This window comes from Rhinatrema bivittatum, chromosome 7 (genome assembly GCF_901001135.1).
Source record: "Rhinatrema bivittatum chromosome 7, aRhiBiv1.1, whole genome shotgun sequence".
NCBI classification, from domain to species: Eukaryota; Metazoa; Chordata; class Amphibia; order Gymnophiona; family Rhinatrematidae; genus Rhinatrema; species Rhinatrema bivittatum.
Window position 1 is genome coordinate 261,858,721 of NC_042621.1, and position 19,224 is coordinate 261,877,944.

Consider the following 19,224-nt stretch of genomic DNA (forward strand, 5'->3'; position numbering starts at 1 on the left):
GCCGGCTGGGGGGAGTGAGCCGGGACCCCCGGTATCACCCCCAGCCCTGTGGAGCCGGTACGTGGGGCTCTCCCACTCCTCGGCTGCCTCTACCAGGGGGAACAGTCCCCTCAGGACCCTAACTTCCCCTGGGAGGCGGGGATTGGGACCAGCAGGCAAGCCTCTGCGGTCCCTTCCCACTAGAAAACAAAACACCAACCTTTCCTACCTTTTTTTTTTTTTTTTTTTACAAAAAAAAACCACCTAACCAACGTAGGCCTAACACAGACTGTAGGTTTTGCACCCTCTCCACCTGCTAGGAGACAGAAGAATACTGCCAGACTGTAGGTGGCACCAGCCTATATGTAGGCGGAGTTTTTTGTTTATAAACTTCTGTCTCCATCTGCTAGAGGGGGGGCAAAACCCAGGAGTCTGGACTGATCCTGGTACGTACAGGGAACATTGGTTTAAGACGTCTCAACATCATTAGCTTACCTTAAGTACTATGAGCAGTTCTGATCACTGCATCTCAAAAAAGATATAACAGAAGTAGAAAAGGTACAGAGAAGGGTGACTAGAATGATAAAGAGGATGGAACGATTCCCCTATGAGGAAAGGCTAAAGAGGTTAGGGTTCTTCAGCTTGAAGATGAGAGGATTGAGGGGAAATATAATAAGAGGTCTATAAAATGAATGGATTGAACATGTAAACGCGAATTAGTTGTTTACATTATCAAAAAGTACAAAGACTAGGGGATATGCAATGAAGTTACTGAGTGATACATTTAAGACAAATAGGAGAAAATACTTTTTGACTCAACACGTAATTAAACTCTGGAATTCAGTACCAAAAGTTGTGGTAAAAGCTGTTAGTGTAGCTGGGTTTAAAACAGTTTGGACAAGCTCCTGGAAGAACAGAACATAAACCATTATTAAGGTGAATTTGGGGAAATCTCTCGCTTTCCCTGGGATTAAGCAGCAGGAAGTCTATTGAACTTAGGAATCCTGCCAGGTACCTGTGATGTGGATTGGCCACTGTCAGAGACAGGATGCTGGGCTTGATGGACCTTTGGTCTGACCCAGCATAGCAATTTCCTATGTTATGTAAGGTCCATGGACTTATCCATTTATTTGTAAAAGTACTTCAAGTATCTCCTTCTCTTCTGTAATTTGGTTTGCGATTATTTCTCATTTACCAATGCTGTTTTCTGTCATAGGTCCATAGTCTTCCCATTTTTCTGTAAATACTGAGCAAAATAACTTATTTAAGATTTCTGCTGGTGGGCATTTTCACAAATTCCCCTTTCTCTTACCTTACCTCTTACGCTTTGGTATTTGCTGCTCCCTTATAAATCTAAAGGTGGTTTTATCTTCTCCTTTTAGCAAGTGGATAATTATTCTCCTGTTTGGGCCTTTTCTCTTCTAACCACCCTTTTGGCCACCTTTTGTTCTTTCTACTACTTCTGCCTGTCCGCTTTTAACATTTGGTTTTGAATTAATGCTGACGTTGTTGCTCTTATGCCTGTAGAGATCCATAGCAATCTCTTTCTCCTTTTCCTCTTTTTAACCTGCCTACACAGAGATTTGCAGCCTTTTCAACGTTCGCTTTTATTGCTGACCAAAGTTCCTCCATCCTATTCAGCTCTCAGATTTCCCCACTCAGTCTCCCTAACACTATCACTCATCATCACCTTGAATTCAGCCTCCTATGGTCCACGACCCTAGTCTTAATATGGTTCAGTTCGGGCTGGGGTTTAGTACAGTACAGTGTTTACTAGACTCTTAATTCTCTTAACACAAGATCAGCAATGCTGTCTCCATCTGTCAGTACCATATCCAATGTAGCCTCCTTTCACATGGGCTCTTTCACTGAGGAAATTGCTTTTTAAATGAAAGAAGAGAGGAGGCACAACCTGCTTCCCCTCTCCATCCCAAGTAAATAGAGGTCATCTGGGACTTCTCCACACCTCGCTGCAGTCAATTCACAGTATATAGACATCATCTACAAGCAAGAACGCCTCTTTGCACACAATTCAGGTTATACTTCTTATGTTTGAATCCATTTCCTTGCCCTATGCTGGAGGTTTGTATAATTTATCCATCTACACAGAATTTCTTAAGGTTTTTCCCTAGGGCAACTCATAATTCAGCTTCTCCCTGCACTCCCTTTATTTCAGTGTTACCATTGCATGCTCATGATAAAGTGCACTTCCTCCCCACCTTTTCTTGAGCTCTCTGAAGTGTTTTTAGCATGGGATGATCACATCTTAGTCCTGGTTTCCATTACACCAAGACTCAGTGACTACAACTATATCCAAGTCTGATTTTGTTAGTAAGACTGGCATTTGCACCCGATCTCTATTTCCTTTTGTTCTCTTCCTAGTTTTCTGTTAACTACTTTGGCAGCTTTTTCTCCTCCACTTTTGCTTGCTGTTGTAAAACATCCCATTTGTAAAGATCCTCATCCTCCCATGTTCATCTCTAGTTACCAATGTACTCAAAACTTTCTTCCCTGCACCATTTTTTTAACCATGAATTAAAGTTCTTTGTGACAATAATCCCTTCTACGCCAATATAAGCATGTAGCAAGTCTCAGAAGTCAAAGATTCAATTATTTGTCCAACACCCTTACCCACCTCCTTAAGTTGATTTTAAATCTTTAATAGTCATCATTTCCAGGTAATTTGTACCTAGGTGTACAACGTCTAGGTCACCTGCCTTTTGTAGTTCTCTAGTTAAATCTCTGGATTTTCTGCCTATCCCTGGCAAGCTAAAATATTTACTTCAATAAATTGTGTTCACAGGACACTGTATGCACCAAAAAGGTGTATTATCCTACAATGAAAACTCCAGGAAGCAAAACTGCTTACCCCATGATAAGTATTCTCTGATGACAGCAGATCAATGAGCCACACCGACAGTGCATGCAACCCTTACATGACCTATCCGTGTGCTTTCTTGATATGCTTGTCATAAGAGAGAATTTCAAACTACTGCTTCAGAACAGACTTTCATACTGAGGAGCCTGCAGAGGTAAAGGGTCAAGCTATAGCCTGCATTCCCAGCGATTTCTGACACCCAGAGATGCTGGAGTGACTCCAAGGAAGGAAGATGGCCAAGATGGCAAAGAGTTGCTTCACCTTGTAAAATGATCTGTTCTGGAAATAAAAGGAGTTTGGCAAGTTAGAGCTGCCTGTTGCAAAAGTCATATCTTCAGCATTATACATAAAAATAACTTCTGTTGTGTAAAGTTTCAACATTATTTTCCTCTGGCTGACTTTTTCTCTTTTTTTAAATTACTGTCCTCTACCATTGAAGGTCATTTGGTCCCCAAAATAGTCTCTCACAATTCCACTCATCCCCTCTTTCCACACAGTGCAAAATGAAACCGGAGACCTTGAAATTAGATTCTCGTTCAGAACAGTTGCTAAAACAAGGCTGCAGTAGCAGTCTCAGCACCAAAAACAAGCTCACTTTCTCAAAAATAAATAACTAAACACAGGCAGAGGTCCAAGGTGAGCAGTTCTCCGTGGCTTCTTCATCCTGTCAGATCGCTAGGATAGCTGCCTGCTTCTCAGCTGTGACAGAAGGCCCATTCCACACCAAGCCATCTCCATGCGGCAGATGAGAAGACGGCAACAAGACTCGAGTGATCCAGTGCCTGCAAAACAAAGGCAGCACACATTGATGGTGAACTGAATGCTTCACTCACTTTTGTGGTCTATCAACAACCTGCAGGGATTGTGCTCTCCAATTTAAAATGACGGATATGGTACATTCGCTTCTATTTGTAACAGTCTCCCCTAATAGTCTCTCATTCCCTGTATGTACCAGGATCAGTCCAGACTGCTGGGTTATGCCTCCCTTCCAGCAGATGGAGTCAGAGAGAAACTGAAAAGGCACCTCCTATATACCCTGGTGCACCACCTGTGATCCCAGTATATCTCTGACTCCAGCAGATGAGAGAGCATAACCTGGGGTCCTGATCTCCTCTAAACTGGGAAGGGTTCCTCGGTCAGGTTTGATTTAAATTTTGTGGGGAATCCTATGACTAGATCAATTAAAAAAAAAAACAAGAGCCTTAGCAGGCCAGGCAGGGCATTGCTCTAGAGCCTTTTCCTGGAGTGTAATTGCTCCCCTGCCCAGTAAGAGGAAGGGGAGGATTCATCGGTGGGCCGGTCACTCTCCTCCTCCGCCTCCAGAGACGCTCAATTCCTCGGAGAAGATGGGGCAGAGGGGTATTATTATTTAACCCTCTGCAGGCTCTAAAGTTTTCAAATAAAGTTTAAAAAAAAAAAAAAAAGACAATAAAGAAACGACAGCCAGCTGCCAAGGGCAGCGATTAAAAAAAAAAAAAAAAAAGAAAGAAAGAAAAACGAGGTATTTTACTTTATTTTGTATTTTCCCTGTGCCTGCTTTACTCACTTGGGTCTCCGGAAGGGGTGGCCCGCCACCGGGTCCCGTTTCGCGCCGCTAGAGGATGCCTAGAGGGACTGTCTGCTCTGTGTGTGGGGAGGTAGGGCTACGGCTCTCGCGCGAAGGCCTCTGCTCCCAATGCGTCCCCGGCGACGAGGGGCCTTCGCGGAGAGCGGCCCCGATCGGAAAAAGTCTGCTGCCACGGCAGAAAGCATTGGGCAGGCAGCGGCACGGCTTGCTCCCAATATCGGGGGCGGCGGCCATCTTGCCCTCTTCTGAGCAGGCAGCGGCCATTTTAGAGCAGTCCGATAGCGATGCCAATTCAATAGGGGAAGGAGGGGATTTCCCTCCTCTGTCTCCTCCGGACCTTAGCCCCCACAGACCCCGCGATTTGCAAGGGAAGATTGATTTATCTCCATTGGGCACAAAGGGAGGTCCTTTGAAGAGACCACATCCCTTTTCCTCGCAGTTTGTGCTCTTGCTACATAAGGCTTACATGGAAGCCGAAGCTGAATGGGAGCAGGGGGGTCCCTGTCCCCGATAAGCGTGGTAAACCTTCTCCAGGTCAGGATGGCCTGGAATTGGGGGGTTCTGGTCCGGTCCCAGCTCCTAGGCCTTCCCCCAGCGCAGCTGCGGATCCTTTATCCCAGGACCCGCACACTCCGGATACAGGAATTGACGTGGGTGGTGCGGACTCAGTAGAGGGGGATGATCCGCAAGTACTCCGGTTGTTCTGCAAGGAGGAACTGGATCCTTTAATCACGCATGTCCTTCAGGAGCTGGGGATTCCGGTTCCACAGGCAGACTCCGATTCTTTGCCAGGGGACTTAGAGTTGTCCGGGCTCCGCGCGCCGTCACATACATTTCCCTTTTATCATAAGCTTTCTCAGATTGTATCTCGGGAATGGGATGCTCCGGAGGCTACTTTGAGAGTCAGCCGTGCTATGGATAAACTTTACCCGCTCCCTCTTGATTCCTTGGAGCTCCTTAAGGTGCCTAAGGTGGATTCGGCGGTCTCGGCCATTGCTAAGCATACCACCATCCCAGTGACAGGGGGCACGGCTCTTAAGGATCTTCAGGATTGGAAATTGGAAGTGTTACTTAAGCAGATTTTTGAGGTTTCAGCTTTGGGAGTGCGGGCTGCAGCTTGCAGTTGCATGGTGCAGAGGGCTACCCTCCGCTGGGTACAACAGCTATTAATGGCTCAAGATTTGCCTCTGGAGGAAGCTGAGCAAGCGAACCGCATGGAGTCGGCGGTGGCTTATACTGCAGATGCCTTGTATGCCCTCTTATGCACCTCAGCCCGTTCCATGGCTTCGGCAGTCTCAGCATGACGGCTACTATGGCTGCGTCACTGGGCGGCAGATGCCACTTCCAAGGCACAGCTAGGTTCCTTTCCGTTTCGAGGTAAACTTTTATTTGGGGACGAGTTGGAGCAACTTATTCGCTCACTGGGGGAGAACAAGGTGTTCTCCCCACCGGAGGACAAGCCCAAATCCTTTCGTTCTACAGGCGCTTTCCGTGGCCGTTTTCGAGGTCAACGCCTGTTTCGCCCCGGGAGGAGCTCATCGTCATATGCCCCGAGGCAACCACCCACGCGATCGCAAGCATGGACACATTCCTTTCGGGGCAGATGGCCATCACGCACTGGAGCGTCTCACGCCTTCATCAACAATAAGACGACACAATGAGGGGACGCTGGTCCATCCCTCCGTTCTGGAAGTCAGGGGACGACTCTTTCACTTTCGGGAGGAATGGGCCAGGATTACTTCCGACCAGTGGGTTCTCGACATTATAAACCACGGCTATGCTTTGGATTTTGCACGACCCCTGCGCGATCTGTTCCTCATTTCTCCCAGCAGGTCTCCAGCAAAACAGCAGGTGATTTCGCAGACACTAGCGCGGCTACAGGCCCTGGGGGCTATAGTTCCGGTGCCAAAGGCCGAGCAACGAACAGGTCGCTACTTGATTTACTTCATCGTTCAAGAAGGAGGGCACTTTTCGCCCAATACTGGATTTAAAGCAAGTCAACAGAGCATTACGAATACCGCGATTCAGGATGGAGACCTTGCGCTCCGTCATTGCGGCTGTCCACAAAGGCGAATGTTTGGCTTCCTTGGATCTAACAGAGGCTTACCTACACATAGGGATCCAGGAGTTTCATCAGCGGTTTCTATGGTTCATGATCATGGGATCCCATTACCAATTCTGTGCCCTGCTGTTCGCTGTAGCGACGGCCCCGAGAGTCTTCACCAAGGTGATGGTGGTGGTAGCAGCGAGCCTTTGGAGGGAAGGCATCTTGGTACACCCGTACTTGGACGACTGGCTCATTTGGGCAAAATCGCGGATACTCTGTGAGGAGGCAGTAAGGGCGGTCCTACACCGTCTGAGTTCCCTTGGCTGGGTGGTCAACCAGTCCAAGAGCAAGCTGATTCCTTCCCAGAGTTTGGAGTTTCTGGAGCCCTTTTCGACACCAATTTGGGCAAGGTTTTCCTGCCACAGGCGAGGATGGAGCGTCTGATGGCACAGGTTCGTCGTCTATTAGCTCTCCCCTTGCCGGTGGCATGGGATTATTTGCAGGTTCTTGGGTATATGGCATCCACTCTGGAGTTGGTTCCTTGGGCTTTTGCGCATATGCGACCTTTACAGAGAGCACTCCTTTCGCGGTGGGATCCCAAGTCGGAAGAGTTCGGGTTGCCTTTACCGCTTCTAGACCCGGCCAGGTCCAGTCTACATTGGTGGTTGATGCCGGCTCACTTGCTCCAGGGCATGGATTTGGAGCCCTCTCAGTGGATCATCATCACGACAGATGCCAACCTGACGGGTTGGGGAGTAGTCTGTCAGTCTCGGTCCGCCCAGGGGCTTTGGACGCTCCAGCAGACCAAGTGGTCCATCAATCGTCTGGAAACCAGGGCGGTTCGCCTGGCGTTACAGTGTTTTCTCCCCTTGGTACAGCATCGAGCAGTTCGGATTTTGTCCGACAATGCGACTACAGTGGCTTATATAAATCGCCAAGGGGGTACCAGGAGTCAGCTGGTAGCTACCGAAGCAAGCAGATTGATGGATTGGGCGGAGAAGCATCTGCTTCGCATAGTAGCGACACACATAGCCGGAGTCGACAACATTCAGGCGGACTATCTCAGCCGCCAGCAGCTAGATCCGGGGGAATGGGAACTGTCACAGGAGGCACTAAGGCTCATCATTCAAAGATGGGGGACTCCTCGGTTAGACCTCATGGCGACTCGATCGAATGCGAAGGCAGCTCGCTTCTTCAGTCGCAGAAGAGAACACGGGTCGGAAGGTGTGGATGTGTTGGTTCTTCCATGGCCCACACATGTTCTTCTTTACGTGTTTTCCCCGGGGACCACTGATAGGGAAGATATTGCGTCGTATCAAGTCCCACAGGGGACAGTCATCTTCGTGGCTCTGGAGTGGCCAAGCATGCCATGGTTCGCCGACCTGGTCAACCTAGCGGTGGAAGGCTCCTTGCGTCTCTGTCACCTGCCTCGCCTTCTGCAGCAGGGCCCAGTGTTTTTCGACCAAGCCAATCGCTTTTGTCTAGCGGCTTGGCTTATGAGAGGCGGCAATTGAGAAAAAAGGGATATTCAGAGTCTGTCATTACTACTCTTCTTCATGCTTGGAAACCCTCCACTTCGGTTACCTATGTGCGAGTATGGAAAGTGTTTGATTCCTGGTGCCGTGGGTTGAGCATGTCTCCACGGCAGGCTACGGTGGCTCATATTTTGACTTTCTTGCAGGAGGGCCTGAAGAAAGGGTTATCCTATAATTCCCTCCGAGTGCAGATAGCAGCTTTAGGCTGTTATCGCGGCAAGATTGATGGTATTTCCATTGCCATGCATCCTGACGTAGCCAGATTTTTGAAGGGAGTCAAACATTTGCGTCCGCCGGTAAGAGCTATCTGTCCCTCTTGGAGTCTGAATTTGGTTCTTCGTGGTCTCTGTACTTCTCCTTTTGAGCCGCTACGGAGAGCTACGCTCAAGGATTTAACTCTTAAAACAGTTTTTCTCGTGGCTATTTGTTCAGCTAGACGAATTTCAGAGCTTCAAGCGTTGTCCTGTAGGGAACCTTTTCTCCGTATTTCTGATTCGGGAGTCTCGCTTCGCACCGTTCCCTCCTTCTTACTGAAGGTAGTTTCGGCTTTTCTTGTCAATCAGACGGTTGAATTGCCAGCCTTCTCCGTGAGCGACAATAACACTCCTCGGGGCAAGGAGCTTCAGCGGTTGGATGTTCGAAGGACGCTCTTACAGTACTTGGAAATTACCAATCCTTTTCGGTTATCCGACCATCTTTTTGTTTTGTGGAGTGGTCCTAAGAAGGGGACTAAGGCTTTGAAGACTACTATAGCCCGATGGTTAAAGGATGCGATTGCTTCGACTTACATTTGTCAGGGACGTGCTGTTCCAGAGGGACTTAAGGCACACTCTCTTCGATCTCAAGCGGCTTCTTGGGCGGAGAGTAGTTTTGTCTCACCTCAAGAAATTTGCCGGACGGCTACTTGGAAATCTTTACACACGTTTGCCAGACACTACCGATTGGACGTTCGAGATCTGGCGGTGGATACGTTTGGCAGCGGTGTACTTCGAGTGGGACTCTCCAGGTCCCACCCCATTTAGGGCAGCTTGGGTACTTCCCAGCAGTCTGGACTGATCCTGGTACATACAGGGAAAGGAAAATTAGTTCTTACCTGATACTTTTCATTCCTGTAGTACCAAGGATCAGTCCAGACACCCGCCCATAGCAATATGAGTCCCGCAAGTATTCTGGTATCTCTGTTTCTTTTTTATTCCAGTTTTCGAGAGCACTTGGATAAGTAGATTATAGATATGTACGATGGAATTTTTCGCCTGGTTTCCTCGTTTTCCAAAAGTTCAGGTTTGACTTGATCTAGTCACGGGTTGTTACCATAGGTTTTTATCATTCTGCTTTGATATCGATTATACTGAGGGATCGCAGGTGGTGTACCAGGGTATATAGGAGGTGCCTTTTCAGTTTCTCTCTGACTCCATCTGCTGGAAGGGAGGCATAACCCAGCAGTCTGGACTGATCCTTGGTACTACAGGAATGAAAATTATCAGGTAAGAACTAATTTTCCTATTTGTAGTATCAATGAAGATAACAAGGACCAATTTCAACTAGTAAATTAGACAACTCTAGACTAGTATTCACAGCTGGAGAAGCTAGGACTAAGTCAGCAGAGAGCTGAAAATTGAATTGATGAGTTCAAATTTTCTGGTTTCCCTGGTTCTTTATCCCTACACTTCAGAAAGAAATAAAAGTATTTTAGCCTATCCTTTACAATTTTATCGTCATATGCAAATGGAAAAGTTTTTTATTTTGAGAAATATAGGAAAATAATGGAGGAAAATGAGAAGCTAGGGCCCATAAGGAGAAATTACTACTCACCTGGTAATTTTCTTTCCTTTAGATCAATCCTAACAAATGGGTTATGTACCTCTGCCAGAAGATGGAGACAGAGCAAAACAGAGAAACAGAAATGACAGCATAAAAGGTCCAAACAGTCCATCCAGTCTGCCCAGCAAGCTTATGATAGCATCAGCCATGCCATACAGGTCTCCCCCATAATGGTAGCATCAGGGGGTGGCATCTGCCGCGCCATACAAGTTACCTTCACACTTAGTTTCCCAAACCATCAAAGTCAGGACCCTTGTTGGTTGCTGTCTGAGTCCAATTCCCCATTACTTCTTGCCGTTGAAGCAGAGAGCAATGGTGGAGTTGCATCACAAGTATAAGGCTTATTGGTTAAGGGTAGTAACAGCCGCATTAGCAATTTACCCTCACACTTGTTTGTTTTCCCAGACAGTAAAATTCAATGTTTTGTTGGTTGCTGTCTGAAACTAATTCCCCTTTTCCTCCTGCTGATAAAGCAGAGAGCTGATGTCACAGCCATATTAGTCCCGCCCCATCAGCCCGCCAGTATTCTCTAGAAAAGCCAAACTGTGGACAAAATGATTATACTTGAACATTATTATCAAAAAGCAAACAAAGTTTTTCAATCAACAGGAACTCTGAAGACAGTCAAGAAAGGAGCATATCTAGTTAACTAAGGGCTAGAGAAGTCTCTTACCAGTTGACAATGAAGAGCAGGAATCATATTCTGCATAGCTCACCCTAAGAAAGGCTAACCACCAATTCAAACACCAGCAGCCAAGGGTGTGTCTGGGATTGACCTACTTATCACTAAAGGAAAGGAAATTATCAGGTAAGTAGTAATTTCTCCTTCCTTAGTGTTTGGGTAGGTCAGTCCCAATGAGTGGGAGGTACCAAAGCTAAACTTGACAGCAGTTCAGACAATACCGCTTCCGAAAACATCGTGTCCTCCCTAGCTCTAACATTCAAGCGGTAATGCTTGAAGAAGATGAGCAAAAATGACCATGCCACCACTCGGCAAATTTCAACAGGCGACAAAAAATGAAGTTTCGCCCACGATACCACCTGAACCACATGGAATGTGGTCTAATCTGTCTTGGTAAGGCAATTTCAGCAGCCACACAGGCTGTCAAAGACTTCCTTAACCCAGCGGGCAACTGTTGCCCACATCACCGGTGCTCTTTAGTTACTCCACCATGGAGCACAACCAGGTGATCAGACTTCTAAACAGCCTTAGTCACCCTCCTAATACCGCCATAAAGAACGCTTGACATCAAAGGAATATAAATGGTGGTACTCAACTTCATCTCTATTCCTGACAAAGGCAGGCAGAGAAAAGGACTGATTCAAATGAAATTCTGAAGCCACCTTGGGCCAAAAAAGGAAGGCACATTCTGAAGTTGGACTGCACCCAGGTCATACAGAGAAAAGGCCCCCAGCAGGAAGAGCCTGTAGCTCAGAAACCCAATGTACCAAACAGATTGCTACCAGAAAAATAAACTGTCTTCAAGGTAAGCAACCACAAGGAAAAAATACGCAACAGTAAAAAAGTTGGACCTGCCAAATACTCGAGGACCAAGATATGGTCTGGGAAGTGAAGATGTTTATCTCCCTGCAAGAAACGGGACAGGTCCAGATGGGAAGCAAAGGACCTCCAATGACTCTTCGCCTATAACAAGCCATGGCTACACCTTGAACCTTCAAAGTGCTAAGGGCCAAACCCTTAAGAAGCTGTCCTGTAAAAATTCCAAAATCAAGAAATATCCACCTTGAGCAGTTGAGGACCTTGCTCAGAATTCTAGGCCTCTAAGACCCACCAAACTCTAACACAGGCTACAGAAGTAGAAAATTTCTAGGCTCAAAGAAGATTGGAAATTACAGCAGAATGAGCCCCTGACATAACAGATTTGTCCAAGATGTTAGCCTGAGGGGACCATCCACCAGAGGTCTCTGGAGATCGGTGAACCACTGTCTTCGAACCCAATCCAGAGCCAGCAAAAGGATGGTGTTGGTTTGAACTGTAAACCTTCTAGTCCAGCCTGCCTATCAGAGGCCAGGGGAAAATGATAAAACAGGGCACAGAGTGGCCACTCTTGAAGAAGAGCATCAATGCCTAACACTTTTGGGTTCCGCCTGCACCTGAAGAAGTGTGGATCCTCTGCGTTGGTGAATTTCAACAACAGGCCTAGATCCGATAACCCCAACGGTTCACCAGGAGCAGAAGGCCTCATCTGCCAGGCCTCCCATTCTCCTAGGTCCAAGTTTCTCCTGATGAAGAAATCGGCTCTGATGTTGTTATTTCTGGCCATAAGAAAGGTGGATATGCTTATAAGCATGTCAACCAAACCACTCTTGCTTCCAGTTTGTTGATGTTCCACAGCTGCTCTGCTGCATTCCAGCACCCTTGTACCAACAACTTCTGACAGTGAGCTCCCCCCAGTCCCGGAAGCTCGCATCTGTCAAGTACACCAGCCAATCCAGCATAGTTAGGGAATTCCTTTCCTAAGATGATCCGCCTATAATCATCACTCCAAATGGAATCTCACCTCTAAAAGAAGGAACAGCCTCACCACATAGGTTTTCAACTACGGACTCAAACAGGAGATCAACAGGCGCTGAAGAGGGCACATATGTGCCCTCTCCCAGAGAACCACTTCTAATGTGACAGCCATTAACCCCCAGACCTGTAGATGAGACCCCCCAGTCGGACAAACTGGGTTCCTCTGGGAACGAAGTCGCAGCATCAAGGTGTGGATCCGAGACTGTGGCAGGAATACTCTTCCCTGCCTTGTATCAAACCAAACCTCAAGATACTCCAGGGCCTGAGACAGCTGCAAATCATTGCAGGCCAGATTCACTACCAAACCTAGCTCCTGTAGCAAAGAACCACCCAGCAGGAAGCGTGAAAACTCTCTTCCATGGTTTTGGTACAAATCAACCAGCCGTCCAGAGAGGGGAGAACTAGAATGTACTCCTTGGTAGGAGCCACCACTACTGCTACCATGAGCTAGGAAAAATATCCCGGGCGTCACGACTAGCCTGAAGGAAAGACCTGAAACTGATAATGATGATCCATGTTAGCAAAATGGACTGCTGATGCTTCCAATGGATGGTAATATAGATCCAGGGCCGGAACAACTGATCTTTCTTAGGCAATGCTAAATAAATGGCTGTATATCTCTGCAATTCAGGAACGGGAATCACCACTTTCAACATCCGTTATAACATCATCGCTACTTCTACCCTCTGCTGAGGGGAGATAGATAGAGAGACCATGAAGACATCTGGAGGAATGCGAAGAAATTCTAGAGCGTAGCCATCCCAAAAATATTTGAAAACACATTGATCCAAAGTAATCTGGAACCACCCGTGGTAAAAACGGGATAGATACCACCTATCTCATGAACCAACAGGTGAGCCTGCAAGCCCTCATTGGAAGACCAAGGGACTTCACCTCTGGAGTCCGTATCCCTTCAAGGTCCTCAGGGGGAAAAGGACTGAGATCTACGGAAAGGACAGGACCTCTGGAAAGAACCTCCTCTATAAGGCTGAAAACAATCCTCCTATCCTGAGCATCCTTCAGTGCCGCACCTCCTTCTACCGGGATGGTAGTACGGTTCGTGACAGAACACATCAAGGCATCCACCCTAGGGAAACGCAATTACTCTTTGGTCTGCAGATGCCAAGATGCGTCTTCCTTTAAAGGATGCTCTTGGTGCACTCCATTCCACATCAGTCAACTCCTGGGGTGCAACCCAGAGAGGAAAGAAACAAGAAGCCTTGCATGGGGTACCAAAACAGGAACTTTCTTCTGCATTCCCAAGGAGCTAGTCCCAGCCACTCTGATGGTCTTCGATGCTTGAGAGACCAAACCCAGCAACTCATTTTTAAGAAAGAAAAATATTAGAGTTTGATTTGGCTCCAAAGGTGTGGAAATGCTCATCACCATCAACATCATCGGTATCATTTTGATTCACCTGCATTCAAGCATAGTTAGGCCATATTGTGTCACGATACTTGGCCCTGGAAAGGGCTTGGAAATCACAGCCCAAGCTTAGCAGAAGACCGGCCCTGGAAGAAAGGTTCATTCCAGGCCACAAGGTTCGAACCTGACGCCCTGAGAGCTAGTAGCTCATGATGACTCAGCCTGTGGATCAAGGGAGGGAGACCCTCCAGAAGCATGGAAATCATCCCAAGCATCCAGGCAACACTGACACAAGCTTAAAGAAAGCTGCAGCTGAATGACCCTTAAGGGGCATGCAGCACAAATACAGAAGAGCCTAGACTTCCTCGCTGCAAGTGCCATATTTGTAAGCGTGCAGCACAGTCAAAGCTCGCAGTTGGAACATGCACGAATAAAACCCACACTCAAACTGGGCGCACAAAAAGTGTGCACACACAAATATGCGTGCTGCATGCCCAGCTAGGTGCCCAATACACCAAGGTGCCCAAGTAGGATGCAAAAATAGGTGCACAGGTGCGTGGCGAGCAGCCCACAGAATAAAAATGCATGCAAATAACTCGCATCCTACCAAGCGCTCAAAAAGCGAGAAGCCTGCGAGTGGGGCTAGCCAAATGGCTGTTCAACCTGCCGTGCTTGCACTGCCTCCTTAGCTCACGGAACCCCCCAAAGACTAAGCGGGCTAGGGTATGATTTTTGGGAGGCTTTTTGTTTTTTTCAATAAGAAAAATGTTCACCTGAGCTCAGCCCTCCGTGGCTGAGAGCAGAAATGGGTTCCGGCTACAGGGGGAAGAGAGTTAAACCCATACCACCGAGCCTATCTCAGCCTGCAATCGCTAATTGCACGTGATTGCCAGGCACCTCAAGACTACTGAACTGAAGCACTCTACTGAGAGAAAGACTATATGGTATGCCTCAGGAGCCAAGAGGCGCTACACAGCCATTTCATCCCAAAAAGACATCGTGATGTGGTATGCAGCACAAATGGATAGGCGCTTAGGTGCTTTTGCTGCAGGCACTATAGGCGCTGGCTGGGCCTCAATTATGAAACTCCTTACCACAAAATTTAAGACTCGAATCTAATATCAGAACATTTAAGAAAGGTGTTACAACCTGGCTCTTTCAACAAGCATTTTCTTAATTCTAATCATAGACATCATATATTTTGTTTTATGATTTTATAACTAATTTTATTGTGATTTAGACGTTTTACTATGAATTTTATGATTTATGATTATAATATTGTATTCTATTTGTATTTTAATTGTGTCTATTTGTATTTTAATTGTGTATTTGACTTATATTGTAAACCGATGTGTTGTTTCCTACGAATGTCGGTATATAAAAACAAATAAATAAAATAAATAAGCGCCTACATCATGCATATAAAACCTATGCCCAAAATGGACGCACACAAAAAAGTGTGTGCGCAGATATATGTGCTTATATGTGCTTAGACGCGTGTCCAACTAGGCACCAAATTGGGCGCCCAGCACTGTTTGATCATACAACTGAGCGCACAGGAGTGCACCAACAGCCTGCCGCAAGAATGGTGCAAAATCCCCTCACAGCCTACTAAGCGTCAAAAAGGGAGAAGTCTGAAGCAGGGCCTAGCCACATGACTACTCAACCCGCCGAGCCTGCACTGCTACCTTACTTCACAGAACTCCTCAGAGACATGAGCAGGATAGTCGAACGCTGAGATAACGGACCCTTTCTCCTGCTTTCCTCTCGCTGCTGTACTATTTCTTTTTTTATAGCAAACAACATTTATCTGAGCTTAGCCTTCCCTGGCTGAGAGCAGAAACAGGTCCCGGCTACCAGGGGGGAGGGCTAAAGCTTTCATCGCTGAGCCTCTACAGGGGGAGAGGGCTAAGGCCTTCACTGCCAAGTCACTCTCGGCTTGCAACTGCTATTGGAATTTCTGGTCCACAGCAGTCAAGGCTAGCGGACTAAGGACACTCTACTGAGGGACGGACCAAACAGTATCACCTCAGGCGTTAAGCGGTGCTCTTGTCTTTTCATTATCTCCTTTCGATTCCTTCTTTCTTTTCTTCCATTTTTTTCTGTTTTTACTCACAGGCAATCTCCCAAAGGGAAATGCATGTCCACCATCTACTGGTGAAGGAAAATATTGGTGGGCTGATGTTGGGGTGGGACTATAATGGCTGTGACATCAGCTTTTGCTCCGTCTCCATCTGCTGACAAAAGTGCATAAACCACTCGTTGGGAATGACCTACCCGTATGCTAAGGAAATGGCACATATTTTAAGTCACATTTTTGGTTCCTGCACCAGAGATACTCACATACCCCTCATTAGCAGCACCTCTGCATATATAGCTGTGTTAAAATAAGAGTTTTATATGTTAATGTTAGCCTTGGTTTTCTGCCTTGGGGCATTCTTTTTTATGGATACTGTGATGTCAGCTTGCTCCGTCTCCATCTGCTGGCATGGAAGCATAAACCCTCTGGTCCCGAGTCCATCTGTCTACACGCTAGGAAAACAGCGTTTATTGGGATCCTCAAGTGGCCAAGGGATTAACCCCTGGTGGGTGTTACAAGACAACAGTAGCCATTTGTCAGTTCTGTCTCATAAAATAATAATTTTTACCCCATATTACATAAGAAAGGGACCAAGGCATGTCCCTCGCTGCTCAATTAATTAGCCTGTGAAGGCTTGTACTGTTTCAGGAACAGGCACTGCTGGGTCACCTAAAAAAGTACTAGGCTCCACCAGTATATAAAGGGGAGGCCCATCTGCTCCAGCTGATGCTGGGTAAATTTCATCTTGGGGGGGAAAAAAATAAATTAGATAAATAAAAATAATTACCTCCTGTGAAAGTGTGAGCTCTTCAAAGGTGAAGCTCTTGTCCATGAAGGTGACAAATAAAACCATGGGAACATAGTAACTCCCACATTTGCCAATTTATCGCCCTCTAGATTTTTAAACTAGAAAGTCTAAAAAGAAATCATTTACTCAGACAATACATTCTTTTGTGCAGACACATGGAGTGGGGCCCAATATTAATAAATTTTGTGTTCGCATTGTCATACTGAGCCCCTTTTCCCTGCACCAAATCTCCTTTCCATTCTTGCTTCTCTGGGGAATTCCCTATCATTTTCCATTCACATTCTTGCTTCCATGTTTTCTTTTAAATATCCTCTCACCTTTTTCACCGAGTTTTCCTGGACTAGCATCTACACATTCTCCCCATCATGTACTACACTTTGATCTCCCATTGACTACTGTGTTTTGTTAATTGCACACTTTTGTTACAGGTGTAGGAAGAACAAAAATCATAAACCCCTCAAAACGATACTCATTTTTAAGTTGAACTCTCGCATTGCTCTCAAGCCTAACAAATATGAAATCAGGAGTGTCTTACTGTTTTGTTTCCACACCAAAGAAAATTCTCCAGTTGTTACATCTTCCATAGCTGTATGGGTTCTGGAACACCTGCAAAAAGAAAAACAGATTCTCTCTCCTACACGGAACATGTCTTTCATCTATCAATCTCCTCCCATAGTAACTGCAGCTCTAAAGAGGTGGTGTGCTCTTCTCAGGGACTATGATTCCATCTATTACCCACGGGGGAATTCTGCACCACTGCACATTGCATAAGTAACTGAAGACGCGGAAAGCTTTTCCACAGCCAGTACTGCTATACCAGGTCCTCACCAGGATGCACTGCTGGCAGGGAACAAGGCCTGAAACTCTAAAAGGGGCTTGAGAGAAGCAGGGTGAAGAAGCTGAAAATGTTTTAGCTCCCACCTAGATTACATTCTCCAGAACTGCACTGATATTTATTACTCACTTTGCCTTTCTTCTTTAGTCGCTGTCTCTCCTTCTTGTTGATGTGCCTTTCTATGCTGGTCTCACCCCGAGTAATAAGGACAGCGTGCCATAAAGCGAGGGCGCCAAGAGCCAGTGCCACTGAGCTAGGAAGAATTAGAAAAATGATGAAAAGGAAAGGTTGCAGCAGATCCCACATGCTCAGCATGCTTTCTTCTGTCTTGGGCGATGATAGAACACTGAGTTTATTGGCAGATGGATCTCAGGCCTTGTTTCCTGCTTCAAAACCAAACTCAAACATATGGGAGCAGCTCCAAAATAAAAATTAACCTTACCAAAACCAGTTTCAGAATTATATATTTTCTTCATTACATAAAAATAGCCTCCACTTTACATAAAAGTCTTCAAAGAATAAAATTCCTTCTGATGTTCCTTATATCTACCTAGGGCAGGTGCATCCATTATGCAAACTAGGCAGTCGCCTAGAGGGCCAGAATTTTTGGGGTTGCAAAATCCAGCCAGTGTGTGGTCCAGAGGGATGCCCTGCCAATGCCAATACTGCTGTGCTGGGTGCCATAACCTCCAGGAGAAGGTAGTGTTGTACAGGAGCTGTCACTAGTAGGCAAGCTGGGGGCAGGGGTGCATGTCTGAAGGTTTGCCAAGGATGCCAAATACTTTTGCACCGGCCCTGTATCTTCTGCTTCATTACAGGAAAAAAAAAAAAGATACACTTGACTGCATATTAAATCTTCAAACAAAGTTCAAAACTTCCAAACCCAATGAAGAGGAGATGGAGAAATAAATAATAGGAAAATTAGAAGGAATTTTGGTCCTTGCGGAGTCTTATAGTATCACAGAACCTGTTTTGTAAAGATTTTTATTTTGAAGCATCTCAAATATTTAGACATAGATTTTGATGGCAGCGAGGTCTCTTTTTGCATCTGGAGCATTTGCATTTTCTTATCCTGCTAGATGACACAGTGGTTTCACCTTCAAAAGCTGAGCTGCTTCTTCCTCTCTCTCACAGAAACTAAATCAAGGGGCCTTGCTCAGTGCTGCGCTCCGTCATGCAGAGGACCTGGGAATCGACTTCTGTTCCCTGGACTGAGGCCACTGTAGAGGCAGTGCTCACAGCTCTTAAGGGAAGGCAGTCCCTGTCATTGCCCAACAGTGACCCCTAATGGCTGGGTTTAGGTTCACAGGTGCACTTGGCCACCACGATTACTGGGTAAGCGAGCTGGGAGGGGGGACATAAATTAAGGGTAAAAACCCAGATAGCTACATACAAAGGCTCGTGATGCCATAGCCCAGTAGAAGCCAAGTCCAATTGAACTGGACTTGGAGCAAGAGGGAACAGCCTGGGGAAGGAAGGGAAAGCAGCTAAATCCGCGCCGCTGGCATACAAAAACAAACTTTTTAGCCCCGGTTTCATCTGTCACCCAAAAACTGCACTGTCAAAGGACAACGCTTTCATAAAATGGGAGGTAAAAGCTGTTACCTGCAAAGGACCCAGAGATAGACAATGCACTTGTGGAACATTTTCTCTCGGAAGGAAAACGTGGGAGGTGGAGTTTGGTAATAAGTCTAAAAGAAATACAAAAATGAATTGTATATTTTCCAGCCCTTTATTTTTTAACACTGATGTTCACCTCTTATAATCTGCAGT

The 19,224-nt window shown here is 46.3% G+C and overlaps 1 protein-coding gene across 3 annotated transcripts in view; it reads right to left on the reverse strand.

The window, feature by feature from the left end:
- Nucleotides 1–3,168: 3,168 nt before the first annotated feature.
- The window catches only part of ZDHHC16 (zinc finger DHHC-type containing 16), a 150,098-nt gene continuing 134,042 nt past the window's right edge, over nt 3,169–19,224 (reverse strand). For 2 of the 3 annotated variants that reach the window (XM_029610165.1, XM_029610163.1), the window contains 4 exons: nt 19,057–19,142; nt 17,581–17,704; nt 17,152–17,222; nt 3,169–3,639 (listed from right to left, as the gene is read on the reverse strand). In XM_029610165.1, the coding sequence (XP_029466025.1) occupies nt 3,525–3,639; nt 17,152–17,222; nt 17,581–17,704; nt 19,057–19,142 (396 nt within the window). In that variant the 3' untranslated portion in view covers nt 3,169–3,524. The remainder of the gene's footprint in view (nt 3,640–17,151; nt 17,223–17,580; nt 17,705–19,056; nt 19,143–19,224) is intronic. The other variant, XM_029610164.1, reaches the window with a different exon arrangement.